Below are 20,942 nucleotides of genomic sequence, written 5' to 3'. Positions count from 1 at the left end.
AATTGCATGAAAAAGAACAAAATGCTCAGGAGAAAATTTAACCAAGGAAATGAAACATTTGTATACTGAACACTACAAGACATTGATGAAAGAAACTGCAGAAGACACAAATAAATGGAAAGACATTCCAGGCTTATGGACTGGAAGAATAATTTTGTTACAATCCCATATTACCAAAAGCAGTCATTAGATTCGATACAATTAATATCGAAATTCCAATGATATTTTTCACAGAAATAGAAAATCTAATCCTAAAATTTGTCTGAAACTAGAGGACCCTGAATCGCCAAAGCAATCTGAAGAAAGAAGAAAAAAGTTGGAGGCATCATGCTTCCTGATTTCAAACTAAATCACAAAGATTCAGTAATCAAAAAAAAAAAAAAAAAAAAAAAAAAGATTCAGTAATCAAAACAATATACTATTGTCATAAAAACAGACACAGAGACTGGTGGAACAAAAGGGAGACCCTAAAAATTAAACCCATACAAAAATGGTCAACTAATTTGCAACAAAGGAGTGAAGAATATACCGTGGGGAAAGGACAGTCCTTACAATAAAAAGTGTTGGGAGAACTGGGGAGCCATGGACAAAAGAATTAGACTGAATCTCTATCTCATACCATACCACCAAAATCAAAACAGGTTTGAATTTAAGAGCTGAAACCAAGCTCTTAGAAGGGTACATAGAAGATAAGCCTTTGACATCTGTCTTGGCAATGACTTCTTGGATTTGACACCAAAAGTAAATGCAACAGAAACAATAAATAAGCAGACAACATCAAAATATAAAGCTTCTGCACGGTAAAGGAAACCATCAAAAATGAAAAGGCAACCTACCCTATGGGAGAAAATATATGCAAATCACATATCTGATAAGGGGTTAATACTCTAAGTATATAAAGAATACACACAACTCAACAGCAAAAAAAAAAAAAAAAGAAAGAAAAAAAATCCAACTAAATGGCCAGCAGATACATGAAAAGTTGCTCAACATCAGTAATCATCAGGAAAATGTAAATAAAAACCACAACTGTGATATCACCTCACACCTGTGAGATTGGGTATCGTCAAAAAGAAAGAGCGAACATGTGTTAGCAAGGATGTAGATGAAACGGAACTTCCGTGCACCAGTGGTAGGGATGTACATCAGTGTAGCCGCTGTGGAAAACATTACAGAGGTTCCTCAAAAAATTAAAAATAGAACTACCATATGACCCAGCAATCCCACTTCTGAGTATACCCAAAGAAAATGAAAACAGGATATCAAAGAGATCTCTGCCTTCCCATGTTCACTACATGATTATTCGCAAGAGCCAAGATGTCAAAATCAACTAAGTTTCTATCAATGGATGAATAAACAAGATGTGATGAGAAAAAAGGAAATCTTGCCATTTGTAAACATATGGATGGACCTAGAAGGCATTATACTAAGTGAAAAAGTCAGACAGAGAATGACAAATAGTTTATATGTGAAATCTAAAAAAAAGAAAAGAAAAGAATAGAAAGAATAGAAAGGAAAAAAAAAAGAAAGAAAAAAGTCTAACTCATAGTAACAGGGAGCAAAAAAGTGGTGGCCTGCCAGGGTTGGGGGTAGGGGGCAAACAGGGAGAGTTTGGTAAAAGGGTACAAACTTTCACCAATAAGAATAAGGTCTGAGCAGCTTAGGTATGACATGGTGACTGCAGCTGAAAACATTGCTACGTAATTAAAACCTGCCAAGACAGTAGAACTTCAATGTTCTCACACACAGAGAGAAAGATAATGTGAGGCACTGGATGTTTTCATTAACTTGATGGTGGAAATTCTTTCACAATGTATGTACATCAAATTAGCATAATGTTCACTTTAAATATCTTACAATTTAATAGTCAATTATACCTCGGTAAAGCTTAAAAAAAAAAAACCAACAAAAAACTGTCGAGGTGATGAAAAATGAGGAAAGCCTGAGATGCTGTCACAGACCAGAGGCTGACTAAGGACACTTGACAACTAAATGCAATGGGTTATCTTGGATTGTGTCCTAGAACACAAAAATTCTATCGAAAATTCTACTAAACTCGAGAGTTCAGGATTTAAGATTGAGGGAAACCTGAAACTGGGCGAGACATGCGTCACAGGAAATGCCTTTACTATATCTTTGTAACTTTTCCACAAATCCAGAGTTATTCCAAAATGAAAGCTTATTTTAAAAAAAAAAGATGTATTAGAAATCACATAGCACGGGCTTCGAGCAGTGCGCGCACGTGTCATGGATTAAAGCAGGAAAATAGCAGAAAATGAGAAAAAGCTTGGAAACAGACAAGTCAGGAAGTTAGAGTAGAGATTCTTAATGATCAAGACTGGTGGGTGTTTGGGGGCGTTTTGACAGTTTTGACGCATTCCCTGCTGCCGAGGGTCCTACAGTCGCTGCTCAAGACAGAGCAGGGCAAAGGCTAAATAATGAACCAGCGAATTTCAGTGAGGCAACAGGTCAGACCAAAGTACTTGGAGAAAATTCAAAAGTTAATGTTATCCTCTTGACTCATTAAAACTAAGTTCCACAGAAATGAAAACCAAAACAAAATTCATTGTAAACCACAGCATTACATGTTGAAAGAGGTCAATAAAGTGAATGGGAAACCACCATTTTCCAGTCTTAAAATAAGTCAATGGAGCTTCGGCCTGTGGAGGGGGTAGAGGGAGCCTCATCTATTGGCTTCTCCATCTGACCTCAAGTCAGGAGATTTTGTTGACTTCTCACTGCATTTCAAGTCTGTTCTACTTATCGGGCAAATAGCATATGCCGGCGCATTCCTCCGATACCTGTGTAAATCTTGCCTCCCTAAGCAGGATTCATTCATTCATTCATTCATTCATTCATTCCACTCTTTCAATAGTCAAGTCAATAAATACTAGATGCCCATCAAGCACTGTGTTGGGCATTAAGGGTGTGTTGTCATGAATAAAACACCCATATTGTCCTCAAACTTTCCACTGAAGGCAAAAAAGAGAAAATCAGTAATTAAAAAAAAAAAAACCCAAAATACTACGTTCAGTGCTATAAAACAGACACCTACTCACAATGCCTGCATCCACGAGGAGCACCTAATGAGGACTCGGGTTTAGAGGTGACTGTTTTTGAGTTCTTTTTTTTTTTTTTTTTAAAGATTGACTGATTGATTGATTGATTTGAGAGAGGAGCAGGGAGGGGCAGAGGGAGAGAATCTTCCAGCCGACTCTGGGCTGAGTGCGGTGTCCCACACAGGGCTCAGTCCCACATCCCATGAGATCATGGTCCAAGCCAAAACCAAGAGTTGGACGCTGGGGGCACCTGGGTGGTTCAGTCGGTTGAGCGTCCGACTCTTGATTTCAGTTCAGGCTGTGATCTCCGGGTCGCGAGATGGAGCCCCAAGTCAGGCTTTGCCCTCAGGGTGGAATCTGCTTCTCCTATCCTTCTGCTCCCCCTCCACAGCTCTCTGTCTCTACCTTCTCCCTCTCTCTCAAATAAATAAATAAAATCTTAAAAAAAAAAAAAAAAGAGTTGGACACTTAACCAACTGAGCCACCTCGGAGCCCCTAAATTGAGTTCTGGAGGGCTAAACCATAAGTAATCTGAGGTCAAAGGTCCAATCATGTGCCTTTGAACCTTCCCAAGCCTGGGGCTCAGTTCCTTGCAGAGAGCAGAACTGCAATGTCTGTGAATTATGCTCATAAGAATATTGATAATATGGATCAAGATAATAACAAGAGATTGGGCCAAGATACAATGATGAACAGGGCAGAATTCCAACTCTCAAGGAGTTTCTGGAATTTTCCTTGCTCATCCTTGCACCTACCATGCCAATCTCAATTACGGGGACATCCCTGGCATTCAACCACAGTTTGCTGAATGGATGAGCTTGCCCAGGCTCCTCACATTCAACCAAGCACCAAGTCCCAGTCAACTCCTATTTCACAACATTTCTTGCATCTTCCCCTCCTCAATTTTTCTGCTTCTACCACATTCTTTCGTTACTTCCCACCTCTACCGCTAGGAGAGACTAACGCTGGTTTCCCCAATTACAGGCTCTCATTCCTCAACAGGGCAGGTTTCCTGAAATGTGGACTTGCTGAATTCAAACATCTTCCCTTTGCTTGCAGAATGAAGCCCAACCTCTTCAGGACCCAGGAAGCCAGTCCCAGGGAGGTGATAAGTACGAGTCAGCCGCGTGAACACAACAGTGACAGAGAGACTCATGGCCTAAGGTCCACGGACTAAAGAGAATAGAACAGGAGAAGCAAGTCTGAGAAGGAACAGCCAGAAATAAGCAGTAAGCAAGGGGAAGGGCACTGTGCACGTTTTACTTTTTCAAAAAATAAACGATCATGGAAATAATGATATACATGAGGTCTATAAATCTTCAGGGTATAGTTTTTGTTTATTTTAAGATTTTATTTATTGATTTGACTGAGAGCACAAGCAGGGGGAGAGGTGGGCAGAGGAGGAAGCAGGCTCCCCACTGAGCAAGGAGCTCCATGCGGGGCTTGATCCCAGGACCCTAGGATCATGACCTGAGCCAAAGGCAACTGCTTAACCAACTGAGCCACCCAGGCATCCTCAGTGTACAGTTCAGTAACTGTTACTTTGTGACCATATCCTAAAAAAAGAGACAGAACACTATTAGCCCCCCACCAAGAGCCTCCCTCTTCGCATCTTACCTGCAAAGGTAATCACTATACTCGTCACTTAGCTTTGCCTGTTTTTTCACATAAACAGCAACAGTCTCTGACTTCCTTCACTTTATAACTGTGTCTGAGAGAGTCATCTACATTATCCCATATACAGGTATACAGTCCTAGTAGAAGTTCTGAGAGTTACAGTTGTTCCTCATTTTAATCAATACTTGTTATTATCTGTCATTTTAATTTCAGCCATTCTTGTGGCTGTATAGTAAAGTATCATTTTAATTGTTTTCTTCCTTGAGGACTGATGCCATCAAGCACCTTATACATTTGATGGCTTGGCTATATTCCTATGAAGTTCTTGTTTAAATGTCTTGCTCACTTATGGGAGCTGTCCCTTGCTATTGATTTATAGATGCTTTTTATATATTCTGGATACAAACCCTTTGTCAGAGCGTGTGTTGGAAATATATCCTGTTTTGTGACTTGCCTTTTTATTCTCTTAATGGAATCTTTTCCTGTCAAAATTATTTAATTTTACTTTGGTCCAGTTTATTAATAAACACTAGATTGGAACTATTAAAATTGCTTAAGAATGTTTTTCTCTAGTCCAAGTTGATGAAGATTTTTTTTATTATATTATTTTCCAGAAGCCTCATAGTTTCCATTTCTAAACTAGATTTATAACCTACATTAAACTGATTTTTGTGTATGGCATTAAACAGAAGTCAAGATCCATTTTTCATTCTGATGTACAACTGACCAGGAACCATTTTTTAAAAGACCATCTTTCTCCCACTGCCCTTCTGTGCCCACCACTTTTGTCATATTTCAAGTACCTGTCAATAACAGAGCATACACACAGGTCTCTTTCTGCATTCTCTATTCTGTCAACTCATCTACTTGTTTATCCCTGCACCAGTACGACATTGCTTCAATTAATTTAGTCTATAATAAGTTTTAATATACAGAAACATTCTTCTAACTTCATTCTTCTTCATCAAGATTATGCAGGTTATTCTTGGTCATTGGTATTTTCATATAATTTTTAGAATCATTTTCAACAGACTTACACACACAAACTTGGTAGGATTTAACTGAATTGTATCTGCGCTCTGGCACAGTGTGTGTGAGAATTAAAAAGAGATCTTCCCTGTTTCCTTAAGTAGCTGTTATTTGTATGCTAATGTAAATGGTAAAGATCTTTAGTTTTGCGTTGGAATAACTTTTTTCTAATTTGATTTTGCACATTTAACTTGTATGGAGTGGCTGTGATAAATCCAGGGACATTATCAATTCATTAGGTGTATCAGTGGTGTATTTGGGTTTCAAACGTTCATACTCAAGTCAACTGCTAAGAATGACAAGACAATTTTATTTCCTCCTTTTCCATCCTTATATATTCCTTTTTCTTGCTTTCTTGCATTGGCTAAGACCTTCTGTACAATGCTGAGTATAAGTCATGATAAGTGGATATCTCCATTCTACTTACAATCCGTGCAAATAATTTTTCAACATCTCACCATTAACTGTGAGTTTGTTTTTTTAAAAAGCCTGCATCAGAACAATAAAATTTCCTTTTATATCCACTTTGTTGAGAATTTTGTCACACTCAGGTATAGAATTTTATCAAATGCTTTTTCTTCATCTGTTGGAATAATCACTTGGGTTTACTCTTTCTTTTAATGTGATAAATTACATCAATTGATTTTCAAATTTTGTAGCAACTTTGCATTCCTGAAATAAACGAGTTTGCTATAATACATCATCATTTTATGTGACATTACATATTTTTAACAGTATTTTATCCTTGTCTAAACAAATCCTTCAAAGGCAGTGTTCTCGTGCTACTTTGCATTTTCCAGCGTTATTCGTAACACTGTGATCATATGATAACTGTATTTATAAAGCCGTGAACATCTTGAGGGAGGGACCCTGCTCTAGTCTTTGTATATCCTCCACCACTTGGAACACAGTACATGTCGTATAAATGCTTGTTACATCAAAGTCCTCGGAATCTTCTAACAAAGTAAGTGTCTTTCACATAACAGGTGCCTGCGAGGTATGCCTCAGTGGCACAGCTGATTAAGCATAAGACTCTTGGTTTCGGCTCAGGTCATGATCTCAGGGTCCTGAGACACAGCCCCAACTGGTCCCAAGTCTGCTTAAGATTTTCTTTCTTGGGGCGCCTGGGTGGCTCAGTGGGTTAAAGCCTCTGCCTTCAGCTCAGGTCATGATCCCAGAGTCCTGGGATAGAGCCCCACCGGCCGGCGGGGAGCCTGCTTCCTCCTCTCTCTCTGCCTGCCTCTCTGCCTACTTGTGATCTCTGTCTGTCAAATAAATAAATAAAATCTTAAAAAAAAAAAATCACGATTTTCTTTCTTCCTCTGGCCCTGCCCTCCTCCCGCACACGTGCACCCTCTCTCTTTCTCTCAAATAAAGAAATAAAATCTTTAAAAAAAAAAAAAACAAGGCATCCGCAGTAAGAATCTGTTGCCGAGTCCCAGCCTCCCAAGCTAACTCCTTCTGGTGTTGCTGGATCAGACCTACGAACTTGAGGGCAGGAGCACAATCCTACGTAAGTCAGAGAGAGTATAGTCACAAGGTTTCCTGTCTGCTTTAGGGAATAAAGAACCATATTTATCACCCAATGGCCATGACATCCGGTCCCACGGTACCAGGTCAGGCAGTTCGACCTGGGCCCACTTTATGTGTTAGACAGCAGTGAGATTTTACGAGGTGATTAATTCTACCTAGGAAAGGTGCCGTGTTCTTTATCATTTTCCCCCCCCATAAGCTCTGCTTAAAGGTTTGATCTGTGATTTTAGAAAGTGGGCTCATGTTTTTCTGTTTGTGAGAAAAATAAAAATGTTTTTTTTTTTTTTTTGGTTTAAAAAAAAAAAAGTCTATCTCTGAACAGTCACATTTTGGCATTTCAACTGTTCCTGAACATTCATTGTTGTATTCTAAGCTCTTGCAATACAATCTGTGTGGGTGTGAATCTTAAGACAATTTAGTAACTTCACGGTCTACAGTATCTGCACTTGGAGCGACATTCCTGGGCGGATATCTTAGCAACAAGCCTACCTTTGCCTGCTCATGCCCCGTATCAGTCGATTCATATAAAAACATCACAAAAGCTCCCTCACATTTCTTGATCTTTGGAGCTAAAATAGAAGAATTGAAATCTGTTACACAGATTAAAACCCGAGATAGGCACAGAAGTCTGCAAAGAGAGGTAAAAACTTCTAGAGAAACTGGCCAGAAATTGGTATATGACTATTATACGGAAGAAGAGAGGAAACAGAAATCTTATGTCCGATCATCTTGAGCTTCCCAAATTAAATGTATTACATATGATATGTCATAGCCGATGACTACCTCAAAATAAGTCAGTAAGACACCCAACAGAGTTCAAAGAATCAAAGGTTCTTCAATATAAACCGAAATGTCAACCCGCAGTGAGCGAAGTCCATTAGTGGAATTAATATTTGCCACCTGGATAATGGACACAACATGAGGTCCATTAGAACACACTCCAGAGACATCTAAATTTCTATTCCTTGACCGATGACAGAATCCTCCCTCAGGCTAGGCTTTGTCTGTTCCGTCTAAAATCACAGAAAATCATCCTGGTAAATGTTCTTAAACATGCGCTAGATTAAAATTATCCTGTAACACAGAGATTGAACAATAATACGTAAAGATAGGAAAGAATATTTTCCACTTGTTTGTTCACTTGATTTTTAATGGAACACCTTAAAGATTCATTCCGTTAGGTTGAACTGTCTTTGGTGCCTTACTGATCTGCTCTGTGGGGTATAAATGAGACTTTCACAAATTTGTTCTGTGGGAGACAAATGGCATTACATAATACAAGCCTACACCATAGTGACCAGGTCTGCTCCAATCCATTATTATTTGCTCATCATGTGAATAATTTATTCCAGGAGCAAGTGTGCCCTGGGTGTTTATTTACTACTTAGTGGTAACATACAATGCATTTAAGCAGGTGCATAGTCACGCTTAGAGGAGACAAGTTTTTTTAAGGGATGCACTCACCTAAACCAAGCAAGACATTAAGGTTCTCTACAAGTATGAACATTAAGGATTCTATCTTCTACTCTTTACAAATTCTCTCCTCTGCTTTCTCTTCCCATCTCAAACAGACTTTCTGAGCCATTATGCAGATAAATGAAATATTCCTCCATTCAATTCCACCAGCACAGAGCCGGGATGGAAAACAGGGGTTGGGGACGGGGCAAGGAGCCCGTCTCGGCTAGCAGAGCCTGCAGAGTGGAAACAAGAAGCGACAGGCTCAGAATGGCCGGGGAGGGCACAATTGGGGTCCCAGAGAACAGACTGGAAACCAGGCAGATGCAGCATGACATGCCTGGGATAGTGAGCTGCCCTTGCCGGCCAAAGGACCCACATACTCTGGGTCCAGGGCTACAACGCAGGCAGGCTGATCTCAAATGCGACATCCGGAAGCTCTCTGGGGGGAGTGTAAGGGCTCAGCCAGAGCGCTAGCTAACACCTAAGAAGCAACCACATCTCTAGGTACCGCAAGTGGAACACGTAACAAAGACACACGGTGCTAAGTGCTTTATGTGTTGTGGTCACACTGAGAAGCTGGTCATGGGTGTCCTCTTTCCCCTTCTTCTGGGTCTCTGTCAGGTCCCCCGTCCTCAGCTCCTCGGAAGCAAGCCCTGGCCTCAAAACTGGCTTTGGTCAATAAATAAGGAGCCAAATGGATGTTTCCCTTCTGGGTGGAAACACTGAGAGACCTGACATGATTTACCATCTTCCCTTTAGCTGCCTTGACAACACGCATCGGGATGGAGCTTCCGGCAGGCCGGGCAACTCCCAGAAGGAAACCCCCGCTGCTGTGTTCATACAAACGTCAGGCGTTGGAACGTCATCCCCACTGCAGGCTGGCATTTGCAGGTGGGCTCTCTAGGAGGTGATTAGGTCATGAAGCTGGAATCCTCATCCAGAGAGTAGCCTTATTACAGAATCTCCAGAGACCTCCCTCCCCCTTTCTACCCTGAGGGGAAGAGCAAAAAGAGAGCCATCTAGGAAACAGGAAGCACCCCTCGCTAGCCCCTGCATGGGCGGGGCCTTGATCTTGGACTTCCTCATCTCTGGAATAGTGAGAAAGCCCTGTAGGGTGTTTACAAGCCCTGCAATCTCCGGGATTCAGTTACAGCACTCTGAACGGACTGAGAACCTGCACCCTGCACAAAAGAGATGTGGGAGGGGAAATACTCTTGCAGTGTGGAGCCCCCAACATGGCAGGTGCTGTGCGTCTCCACAACGGACCGATGGACAGTCTCTCTGGATCATCCCAGCAAGCCTGTGTCTCCTTTTAGGAGGAATATGAAGGTGCCTCCTGGAGACTCGAGTCCTTTGCCTGAGATCCCAGAATTAATAAGAGATGGTGATCTGTCTCACCAGAGCCCCACTCTTAACCACACTTAGACAAGAGCTAGCTGAGTAGCACGAGGGAAAATAAGGCCTAATCTAGCTCCAAAGTGGCATCAGGAAACTTCCACACACACTACTGGCATAAAACCAGGCAACTGAGCAGAGTAGCCTCAGCAACTCTCTTACTTTGTACCCAAAAAAAAAAAAAAAGCAAACAGGGCATAATGTCACCATGAACCATGAGACCAGCGTAACTGATGCTACAGTCTCCTGTGGGATGAAGTTAAATAGTATTACGTGGTTCCTCGTAAAGTGACCCAGCCCCAGGGAGGGCTGACAGAACAGGGGTGGGTCAGGGGGTTGAAGGAAGGGCCCCTGCTCTTCTTGCTTTGCCAGACCATAATGCTTCCCGTTTACGTTACACGGTAAGTAACAGAGGATCTTACAGAATATAAGACGTCCGCTGTTTACCAGACCTTCCAAACTGAGACTTCCACTGTTTATCGCCCACAGCCACGGGCACAGTGAGGCAGAATAAGAAGGAAAAGTTTCTAAGAACCAAGAGCACTGTTTGTAGCTAATGAGAAGACGGTCCACCCATGGCCAGCAATTGTACTTTTTCCTGAAATTTCCAAGTGGAGTTCAAAGTGCCGAATTCACGGTACCAAACCTTTGTAGCTTCTAATCCTGACTTAGGACGTGAGGATTCCCTCACGCGCATCTATTTCTTAGTGGGCGTTCATCTTAAGTACTGGCCAACAAGTGACGGGAAACAGATTCAAAGAGGGCTCTGACCTATCCTTGACCAATTCATGTCACTTTCACTTGTACTGCCCGAAAATCAGTTCTGTAGCCTTTAAACCAGAGAAGGAGAGATAAATTATCCTCACTTTTAGCTCAGTGGGTGGAAGTATATTCCTTCACTGTCACTTTACATCGTGTTATTGACTCTCAGACTGAGCAATGCCTCTGAAGTCTGGACTGAGTCCACAGGCTGCCACATTTCATTCCAGGGAATTCCGTTATTGCGATGACTGAGTACGTGTGTCATCTGAAGCCGTAACTGATTTATGCCCTTCATTCTAGATCGGGTTTTTAAAAACCGGCAAAAGAACGTAGGCTGTTTTCATGCATATGATCTCCATCATAATAACTCATTTTTTTAACCTGAAAAAAAATGGTGGCCTCCATTTGATTAGACAGATCAAGGGATTTTTTTTTCAACTACCCTATATCACCTTTGAATTTCATATGACACTCATCACTCATTCTAATCTCTGTGGTGCCACATAGGTTCAGCACGCCATGTATAATAAAGTCAACATCACGTTTTCAGCTTTGCATGGCAAAAATATACTAGGTTCCATGTGTTACAGGTTTTTAAATTTCAACTATCTAACCAGAAATTCACATCAAACTACCTGAAATGTGGTGTACCCCAACATCTGACATCTATTACAAATACCCCAAGCTTGAATTCAAATAAAATTTATATTTTATGCTCATTTAATTTTTCATTGTACTTTCAGAAGTACTACTTTTCATTTAAAACATAGATGCTTCAAAGGAGCAAGAGAATGTCTCAAAAAATTTCACTGGAAGCAAAACACCCCCTTTCTAACTGAAAGCAGATACAGAGAAAACCATCAGAAGCAGAGTACCTATCTCATGAAATGTATTTGAGAGAGCAAACAAAAATGCTGTGTTGATTTAAATAACAAATGAGGTGACTTTTTTTTTTTTTTAATGCAATGCTCTCTTTGGTAGCATCTGAATGAAGAAAGCGTGGGACCTCAGGTGCTTCTAAACAAGCAGACTTTCCTCTTCTTGGTCTATAAGCCTCAGGAGAGGCTGAGCATTCAACACACACCCAGAACCCTGAGGCTGCCATGCCCACCCCAGCAGGACTTAAAACTCAGTGGGAATGTGAAAGTGAGGACGCACTGAAGTAAAAAGCTATACAGTGTCTAGGACTCGGGGAGACCTAGAAAAGGGTGCACTACTGGTTTCCACTTGGAGAAGAAAGGCAGCAGAGCAGCTAAAAGCACAAGGTGCAAATGAACACATATTCAGGGAAAGGGAGATTATTCTCCCACTGCTCTAAGACCGGACCAGCCTCCCTGGAACTGACATCAGACACAACTTCTAGAGCCAAACTCCAGGAACGTGCTCTTGAAACTATTAACCACCAGTCCCCTATGCTAATTCTGGAACTTGCATTTTTAAGTGGACTTTGCTGCCTTTAAAACAACTTGTTCTCCTAGAATCAGCTACTTCCATGGCCTTAAGGAACTGAGACCTCCTTCTGATACCCGGAAATGGTTCTCTACACCCAAGACAGCCTGTTCCCCAACTCGAAGCTTTAAACTCCGGCTTTCAAGGGACTTAATCAGGCCCTCAGAGAAATGGCACAGACCTTCCTTTCAGACTGTGGGAGAAACACTCCTTTGCACGCTTATTCTTGGGAAGCTTGATGTTGCTGCAAAACCCAGGGGCGGAGGAGAAGTGCTTGGTGGGGCGGGGAGGGGGGGGGGCGGGGGTGTGCAGATGTGAGTGAGGTCGGTGGGGCGGTAGAAGATGTGTGAGTTTACTAAGTTCTCCTTCTTATCTTTCTGTCATAATTGGAGATGTGACCCAAATACCAGGAAACCTCCACATTCCATTAACGGGCTCGATTTGGATTATGCAGCTCCGCGGGAAGAAACAGCATCCTCTCCCTGCCTAGCTGTGCGGCACTCCTGAGATAATTCTCTTAGTTTCATTTTAACATCTGGTTTAAGAAGAGGCTGACGGGTCACGGTGGAAACTGGGGATCCACTAAACGTCTCTTTAGAGGGACTTTCCCCTTCCAGAACGGCGGGCCCCGGGGGCTCAGCTCTGGCGCCTGGGACGCTGCCCGCGAGGCGCGCACTCTGCGGAGCGGAGGTCCCGGCTCGCCAGCTCCCACCCTGCCAGGCGGCGGTTCCCGGGAAGCAGGGCGGGACGCTCGCTCTTTCGCCTTTCTCCTCCTCGCAACGCGCACAGCTCTCCCTAGTTGGGCTCAAGCAGAGGATCGCCAGCTGCTCATCCCGGAGCACGGGCTGCAGAAAACTCTCCCGGCTCGTGCGCTGACCCCGGCCGAGTCGCCAGCAGCGGCTCCCGCGCGGACTCGCTAGTGGGTAGTTTCTGGACCAAGTAACACAGCCCCAAAGACCGTCTGGCCCCCCTAGAGCGCACCACCGTGCGACGCCACGTTCCTCGGAGCCCCGCTGGGGCAGTTTCCCTTCTCGCTCACCCCGCAGGGGCGCGCGGAGGACGCGGTGCCCACGAACCCTGAAAAAAGCCCGTGGGGGAGGTCGAGGTGCGCGCGGGGGGGTGGTGCAGGCAGTGCCAGGAAAGGCACCTCCCTTCCCCTCTCCTCCCCGCAGCCCGGTCCTTCCCGGCAAGAAAGTGCAGAACAGAGACCCCGGGTCGGAAGGAGGACGCGGCCGCCCCGACCCCGAGTCGGGCCACCTGACGGGTCCCCCGCGCCCGGCCCCGCCGCCCCGCGCGCGCTCCGGCCACCTCCGGGGCAGGTGCCGGGCCGAGGCCCCGGGGAGCGCGCCGCTCTTACGTGCTCCAGCTTGTCTTTCCTCCGGAGCCAGACGCTGGCGCTGTAGTCCTGCTGCTTGACGCTGCTGTAGAAGTTCGCGCCCACTCGGGTCAGGCTCGGCGAGGGCTCCTTGGGGCGGCTTTTGAGCCTCATCTGCTCGAAGCCCTCGTGGGGGGAGGCCGAGAGCCACTCGTGCTGCCGGATCTCCATCCTGACATGACCAGGCGGCGGCCGGCGCGCAGCGGGCTGGAGGGCGCGCGGGAGGCCGGGCCGGGGCTGGAGGAGGAGCGAGCGGGCGCGGGGGGCGCGGGGAGCCGAGCGCGTTGCCGGGCGGGAGGAGCGCGGTGGGCGGAGGGAGGGGGTGGGGGAGGTGGGAGAAAGGGGCGGGGGCGAGAGGGACGCAGGGAGGGAGGGAAGGGAGCCGGGTCCGGGGAGGCCGGAGCCCCGGGTGCACGCCGCGGTGGCCGCGACGCCCCCGCCGGCTGCGGTCGGAGCGGGGCGCCCCGCACGCCGGCTCCTTGCGGCAGCGGCTGGGACTAGGCCGGCCCGGGGCGGCGGCGGCGCGGGTGGGGTGCGGGTGGGAGGGGCCGCGGCCCGCAGCCAGCCCGAGCCCGCAGGTTGGTGCAGTGAGAAGCCGCGCCGCCCGCCGCGGGGCCGAGGGCTGCTAGCCCGCCGGCGCCCCTCCCGCCGCGGCGCGCCGGCCCCTCCTCGCGGGGCTGCACCTCTCCGGCTCGCGTCGGTACTGGAAGGCGAGCAGCCGCTGGAGGGGGAGCGCGGTCTCCGCGCCTTCTCCCAGCCGCTGGCCCAGCGCGGGGCTGGATCCCCGGCGAGACTCTCGACCCACCTCTGCCCTTCCCCCACCCACCCCCTGCGGGCCCGGCTCAGCGGACCCCGCCTTGCCCCGGCCTCGCGGGTCCTTGTTCTGAAAGTTCTGTAACTTCCCATCTCGGGAGCCCATTTGTCCCACCGCGGGGACGCAGAGCACAGGGCGCCTGGCAGCCCCACCGAAAATGGCCACAAGGACAAGTGTTTTCTGGAGCCGTGCACGCTACTTTCATCTGAGGGTGCAGCGCTGCCAGTCCTTCCGGGTGCAGGGGCTGGGCGGGCTGGTTTGCTGGACCCGCTGCTCCCCGGCCCCAGGTGCACTTGGAACTGGACTGCCCGCGGCGACCCTGCCCCGGACCCGGGCCTCTCTGCAAACGCCCAGCCTCGACTGTGCGTTCGCGAGGTGCGTGTGGCCCGGCGCTCCGCAGTTCTCTCGCTACGCTGTCCCTCGCCCCCAGGACCAGGTTTTACTACCCGCAGGGTTTTTGCTGCCTTCCCGCCGAGGCCCAGTCTTACAGCCAGGCGTGATGATTTTTCTGGAAATAGGGTGGCATGTTAATAGTTAAATCTTACGTCTCTTTCTCTTTTGCTGCCTTTGCATTCAGCATCTTAGAACGTTTTTTGGTTTTACCAAAAAGCTCAATAACAATTTGTGCCAAAGATTTCTCAGGTCTATTTAAAAGCCTGAGAAGTGTATGGAAGGGGCAGAAGTACGTATCTGGGAGATTTTAAAGAGGGGGCCCAGAAGGTAAACCGACCTCTCCTCAGCTCTCAGCTGACCTGTTCCCCAAACGTCCAGCTTGGATGATAGTTTCAAAGAAAGTCTGGGTTGGAATGTGATGGTTTTGTGAGTTCAAGGATTGTCTCATACCTTTCCGGATTCTCTATTTTTTTTTTCAGAGTTTCTATTTAAATAAATGGTATTGTAATAATGGAAGTTGAAATAAAATCCTATAGCAGTCAATTTGGTGACAAAGTAACAAAGTAACACAAAGTTTCTTCTTATTCTAGATTAGTCTTTTTTAGGGGCTGAATCATACTGGGTACTATGAACCCCCAACAGACGGGTTTTCTCTAAATCTCACAGTTACTCTGCAAGATGAAAGTTATTAAGCCCATCTTCCAGGTGAGGGAACTGAGACTCAAACAGAAGTAACATATCAAAGCAAAAAATTGGAACCGGATTAAAAGGCTTCCAACATTGCCTTCCATTGTCTTGTTTCTCTTTTTTTTTGCCATGACAGTTTAAACTTCATGACTTTTGCTTCTTCTTAAAGTATAAACACACGATTGACATGACTACCAACACTTATATTTTTTTAATATTGGTGTTAGAAAAACCTGAGTGCCCTTCTGCCAAGGGTATGTCTGATTTTTGCTCTATCGGAGTGTCCTGAAGTTCATGTGATATATGCAAACCTTGACAAATGACAGATATCCAATTCAGAGTAATGATGAAGTGTTCCCCTGTAGTAGAATTTAAACAAATGGTTTCCATGTCGTCAGGTTTTCATGCGAATAGATTTTTTTAAGTAGACCTTTATAGGAGAAACACTATAGCAGCGGAAACCATTGTTTAAAGGCGTATACTGGTAGCATGTATGTTACAGGCAAACTACTAAATTGAGCCTTATAATCAATTCATAGATGATGTCTGTTAAGATTTAAAATATCAGGCAAAACATAAATTTTTACTGCTTCGTACTTAACCTACTTAGTATGTAGTACCAGACATTACATCAGACTTACTACATTCAAATAAACCTGAGTGAAATGATATTCACAATTTTATTTCGGTCTTAGAAACTTGCTCAGATTCATTGTTTATGACAGTAATATGGGACTTGCTCATTGACCTTCAAAAGAATATTTTATATGAAACTGAGCTCAAGTCAAACTGTGGTAGGGAACACAAATAATATTTCTGAAGATGGTCAACAACACTATGTGAATCTTGCCCCCCAAATATTATCAAAATGTGTAAGTATCAAATGACATGGAGGACATGGGGAGATGGAGAGAAGGAAGTTGAGGGAAATTGGAAGGGGAGGCGAACCATAAGAGGCTGGACTCTGAAAAACAACCTGAGGGTTTTGAAGGGGCGGGGCTGGGAGGTTGGGGGAACCAGGTGGTGGGTAATAGGGCACGTATTGCATGGAGCACTGGGTGTTGTGCAAAAACAATGAATACTGTTATGCTGAAAAAATAAATTAATTAAAAAAATGTGTAAGTATCATTGAATTTACAAAGTAACTCTCACTGGCACTTTTCCCTGTTCGTGTTCATAAGCCCTTGCGTGGTCTGAATGCAACACAGGTGCTGGGCATTATCCACCCTCCTACTCGTGGCTTCTTGGAACTGGGGCCCTCCCTCACTGGGATAACACTTCAACATGTTTGTTTTTAAGATCACTGGACTTAATATTCAAAGACCTAGGTTTTAGTACCAGCCCCTTTAATCTCTAAATTGCGACTTTCTGGGTTTTCATTTGATATCAATAGACTTCAGATTCATTTAACAAATGGAGAATAATCACTGCTTCTTCAAATGACTGCTAAGGGATGAGCTGGTCTAATCCACAAGAAAACATTGCATGAACTATACAGGTCTATGTTACTGTTTTTAGAACGTTCAGGCAGAGGAATGTTCTTTACGTTCTTCTGATGATAAATTACCGTGTTCGCTGGCGGTATATCACTTAATCTTGATTGCTTGTAATTAATCATAGAAACTGCACTCAACCATGAAATTGCATCTCATTAATGTTTATATTTATTTGGAAATACTCTCCCTAACTTGCTACTGGTATTTTACACAATACTTTCAAGCTATATAAAAATTTCAGGTAAGGGTACCTGGTAGCTCAGACAGTTAAGCATCTGCCTTTGGCTTAGGTCAGGATCCCAGGGTCCTGGGTTGGAGTCCCAGGCATGGGGCTCTCTGCTCAGCGGGGAGCCTGCTTCTCCTTCTGCCTGCTGCTCTCCCTGCTTGTACATTCTCTATCAAATAAACAAATAAAATCTTTTTTAAAAAATCGGGTATAACATATATGAGCCATCAACATCTCTTGATTTCAAACTGAAACTCAAAGGATGCCATTGACCAAGAATTGTTAACATTGTTTGAATAAGTCATTTTGCAGGGGTGTAAAACCTAAGACCAGAGTAGGCTAAAAGCATCCAGAAGTCACAGGGAGCATTTTTTTTTAAGCCTTTCATAACAATAATAATACCTTACATTACCACGATATTTACATTTATAGCATGTTTTCATAGCCGTTAGCACATTTACTTCAGGCAAAAATTATCTGAAAGTAGTCTTGGTATTTGCTACCATTTGCATTTCTTGAAAGGAAGAGACTGAAGCTCATGGAGGTTGGGCTCAAGACCTGCCCAAATCCATGTGTCTAATAAGCCACAGAATCTGGCCTAGAAACCATTGACCCTAAATAAAGGATTATTTTTTCCACCACATCACATCAAAAAAAAAAAAAAATCTCAAATGGATGCTTCTCAGTACTTACGTATTATTTTTCATGTGTTTACTTTCACTAAGTAGTACCAAGCTTTTACTAAGTATTTCCAGGCTTTCTTTACTGAAGAAGAAAACATTTCAATAATTAGACCTTCCTTGGCGGAGTGCTTGGGGTTCTCCCTAATGACCCTCACACTCTGAAAGACCACACGGACCCCAAAACTACTCTGTTCTTTGTTGTCAAGCAGTAGGTCCAGCAGCTTAAGATGGTGTTACTTTGGGCACCTGGGTGGCTCAGTGGGTTAAGCTGCTGCCTTTGGCTCAGGTCATGATCTCAGGGTCCTGGGATCAAGTCCCGCATCGGGCTCTCTGCTCATCAGGGAGCCTGCTTCCCTCTCTCTCTCTCTCTGCCTGCCTCTCTATCTACTTGTGATCTCTCTCTGTCAAATAAATAAATAAAATCTTAAAAAAAAAAAAAAAGACGGTGTTACTTTTTTGTAACACTTTGTTTTTTGTTTTTGTTTTTTTTTTAACGATTTTATTTTTATTTGTTTGACAAAAATCACAAGCAGGCAGAGAGGCAAGCAGAGAGAGAGGGGAGGCAGGCTCCCCGCTGAGCAGAGATTTCCCCAATAGGGGCTCAATCCCAGGACCCTGAGATCATGACCTGAGCTGAAGGCAGAGGCTTTAACCCACTGAGCCACCCAGGCGCCCCTGTAACACTTTGTTTTTTTACAGATGTTTGAGGTTCACTGCAAAATTGAGAAGAAAACACAATAGACCTCCTGTGGAGCCCCTGCCCCACACTCACACAGCCTCCCTCATTATCAACATCACACATCCGAGAGGTACACTTGTTACAACTGACAACCCTACACGGACACATCAAAATCACCTGAAGTCCATAGTTTACGTTAGGGTTCACTCTTGGTGGTCTTCAGTCTGTGGGTTTGGACAGATGTAACATGACATGGAGAATCTTTATGGTATCATACGGAGTATTTTCACTGCTCGGGCCATCTCTGTCCTCTGCCTGTTGGTCCCCCTTGCTCCCCGCCAGCCTCCATATCCTCAGTCACTACTGCTCTTCCCCCTGTCTCCGTAGTTTTGCCTTTTCCAGAATGTTATATAATGGGAATCATACAGTATGTTGACTTTTCGGGTTGTATTCTTTTACTTAGTAATATACACTTGCGCTTCCTTCCCATCGTCTCCTGGCTAGAAACCTCATTTCTTTCTAGCACCCCATAATATTCCATTGTCCCGGTGGACCACAGTTTATTTCTTCGCCTACTGACCGGCATGTGGGCGGCTTCCAAGTTTGGGCAATTATGAGTAACGTTGTTATAAACACCCACGTGCAGATTTTTGTGTAGATGTAAGTTTTCAACTCCTTTGGGTGAATACCAAAGAGCACTAGACAGCATTACTTTTTATAAATACATATGTTAATGATAAGATTATTTCCACAGAAAATTTGAATAAAGCCAATCCCTTAGAACCAAGTTAAAGTAATTGTAGATTTAAAATGTTTTTTGAAAGGATGTACAAACGTGAATATACTATATTTACTCCCTGACCAGGGTCTTTTAAGCCACAGTATTTTCTTTAGCCACGTAGTTATTATTGTTTTGTCATAAAATGACAATGAGAATTTTTTAATGTTATCTCAAGTTATTAACAGTACATGTATCTATCTACAAACTTAATTTCGACTAAATTCTTTTTTTTTTTTTTTTTTTTTTTTTTGGTATTTGCTGTGTACTGGTCACTGTAGTGGTCCATCACAAAAGGGATTATTTCATTTCTCATTTTTTAAAAAAGCCCCCAAAGTAAGCATAACTGTCCCATGTTACAGATGAGGAAACAAAGACCCAGGAAGACTTAACTTGCCCAGAGACATAGTTAACAAGAGGCAACGACGTGGCTGAAACTCAAGGTGGCTCCAGTAACTCTCAGTTCATTTCCACAGCGCACACGTGCCTGGCCTTTCTTGGGCTCCATGACTCTCCCCTGGGCTGTGAGCCCCACAGTGAGCTGGAGAGCTGGTGACTAGTGGGAGAGGTGGCGGAGCCCCCGGGATGAGACCCTAGCAGAGGGAGTTTCTGCTGTGACTTACAGGCTGCCATTTTGTTCCTACAAGGAGAACCAAATCCAATGGCACTGGGCTATTTCTAAGAGTTGGAAACCTTGTTTCCCATGTCAGCTCAGTTGACAACCAACCAACACTGGAGACTTAATCAGACTGCTTTGCCTAACTGGCCCTGTCAAGTTGCTGTGGTTTCATTACGAAGTTGGGTTTTGCAGTGAGCACTGGACAGATCCATCACATCGATACATCTGATTGGCTCTGTCCCAGAGAATTAGCCAATGTCTTTCCTGAAGGGGGGGAAAAAAAAAGAGAATAGTTGAAATGATTAACTGGACACTTTATATACAACTAAAAGCTTCAAATAGGAAAAAAATCTGAATTTTCTTAACACATAATGTGCATGGATTAAATCAATCAGACGATTGCTTAAATTGTCATTTCATTTGGCCTTCATGCCCTCAGGCTTCAGACTGAATTGATATTTCAAAATCACCCTACCAGTCCACTATGATGACCTGGGACAATCTTTTGTGTACTGTTATTCTATATAAAGTACATTCAACTCAACTGTAAAAAAGGAAGTATCTAAAGATAAGGTAAACCACACCGTAATTCCTACTCATCCCTAGATTCATAAAACTGAAATCTAACCTTAAATTAAGGGAGTGAGCATGATATGGATTTACTGCATTTGGGCACCCACAAAGGACAGACTCTGTGTCCTTTCCTGTATTTTTATACGATACTGGTAGTAGTCATGGTTTTCTCCTACTTGTAGTTCATCTTAGGAACCAATGTTGTTATGAGACCAGCAATATGGAATTAGTAAATATATAAAACTATTTGGATTCCTCAGACATTTGCCATTTGTTGACTGGTGCTAAGAAGGAATTTGCTGACTCCTTAGATCTTG

The 20,942-nt window shown here is 44.2% G+C and overlaps 1 protein-coding gene across 2 annotated transcripts in view; it reads right to left on the bottom strand.

Annotated features, from left to right (window-relative positions):
* The window catches only part of PLD5 (phospholipase D family member 5), a 400,444-nt gene extending 386,577 nt beyond the window's left edge, over nucleotides 1-13,867 (bottom strand). The window contains exon 1 of one of the 2 annotated variants that reach the window (XM_045981914.1): nucleotides 13,660-13,867. In XM_045981914.1, coding sequence (XP_045837870.1) covers nucleotides 13,660-13,848 — 189 coding nt within the window. In that variant the 5' untranslated portion in view covers nucleotides 13,849-13,867. The remainder of the gene's footprint in view (nucleotides 1-13,659) is intronic. The other variant, XM_045981916.1, reaches the window with a different exon arrangement.
* Nucleotides 13,868-20,942: the final 7,075 nt, after the last annotated feature.

The sequence above is a fragment of the Meles meles genome, chromosome 17 (genome assembly GCF_922984935.1).
Source record: "Meles meles chromosome 17, mMelMel3.1 paternal haplotype, whole genome shotgun sequence".
Taxonomy (NCBI): domain Eukaryota; kingdom Metazoa; phylum Chordata; class Mammalia; order Carnivora; family Mustelidae; genus Meles; species Meles meles.
Note: the sequence above shows the minus strand (reverse complement) of the source record. Positions and strands in the feature narration are given on the sequence as shown.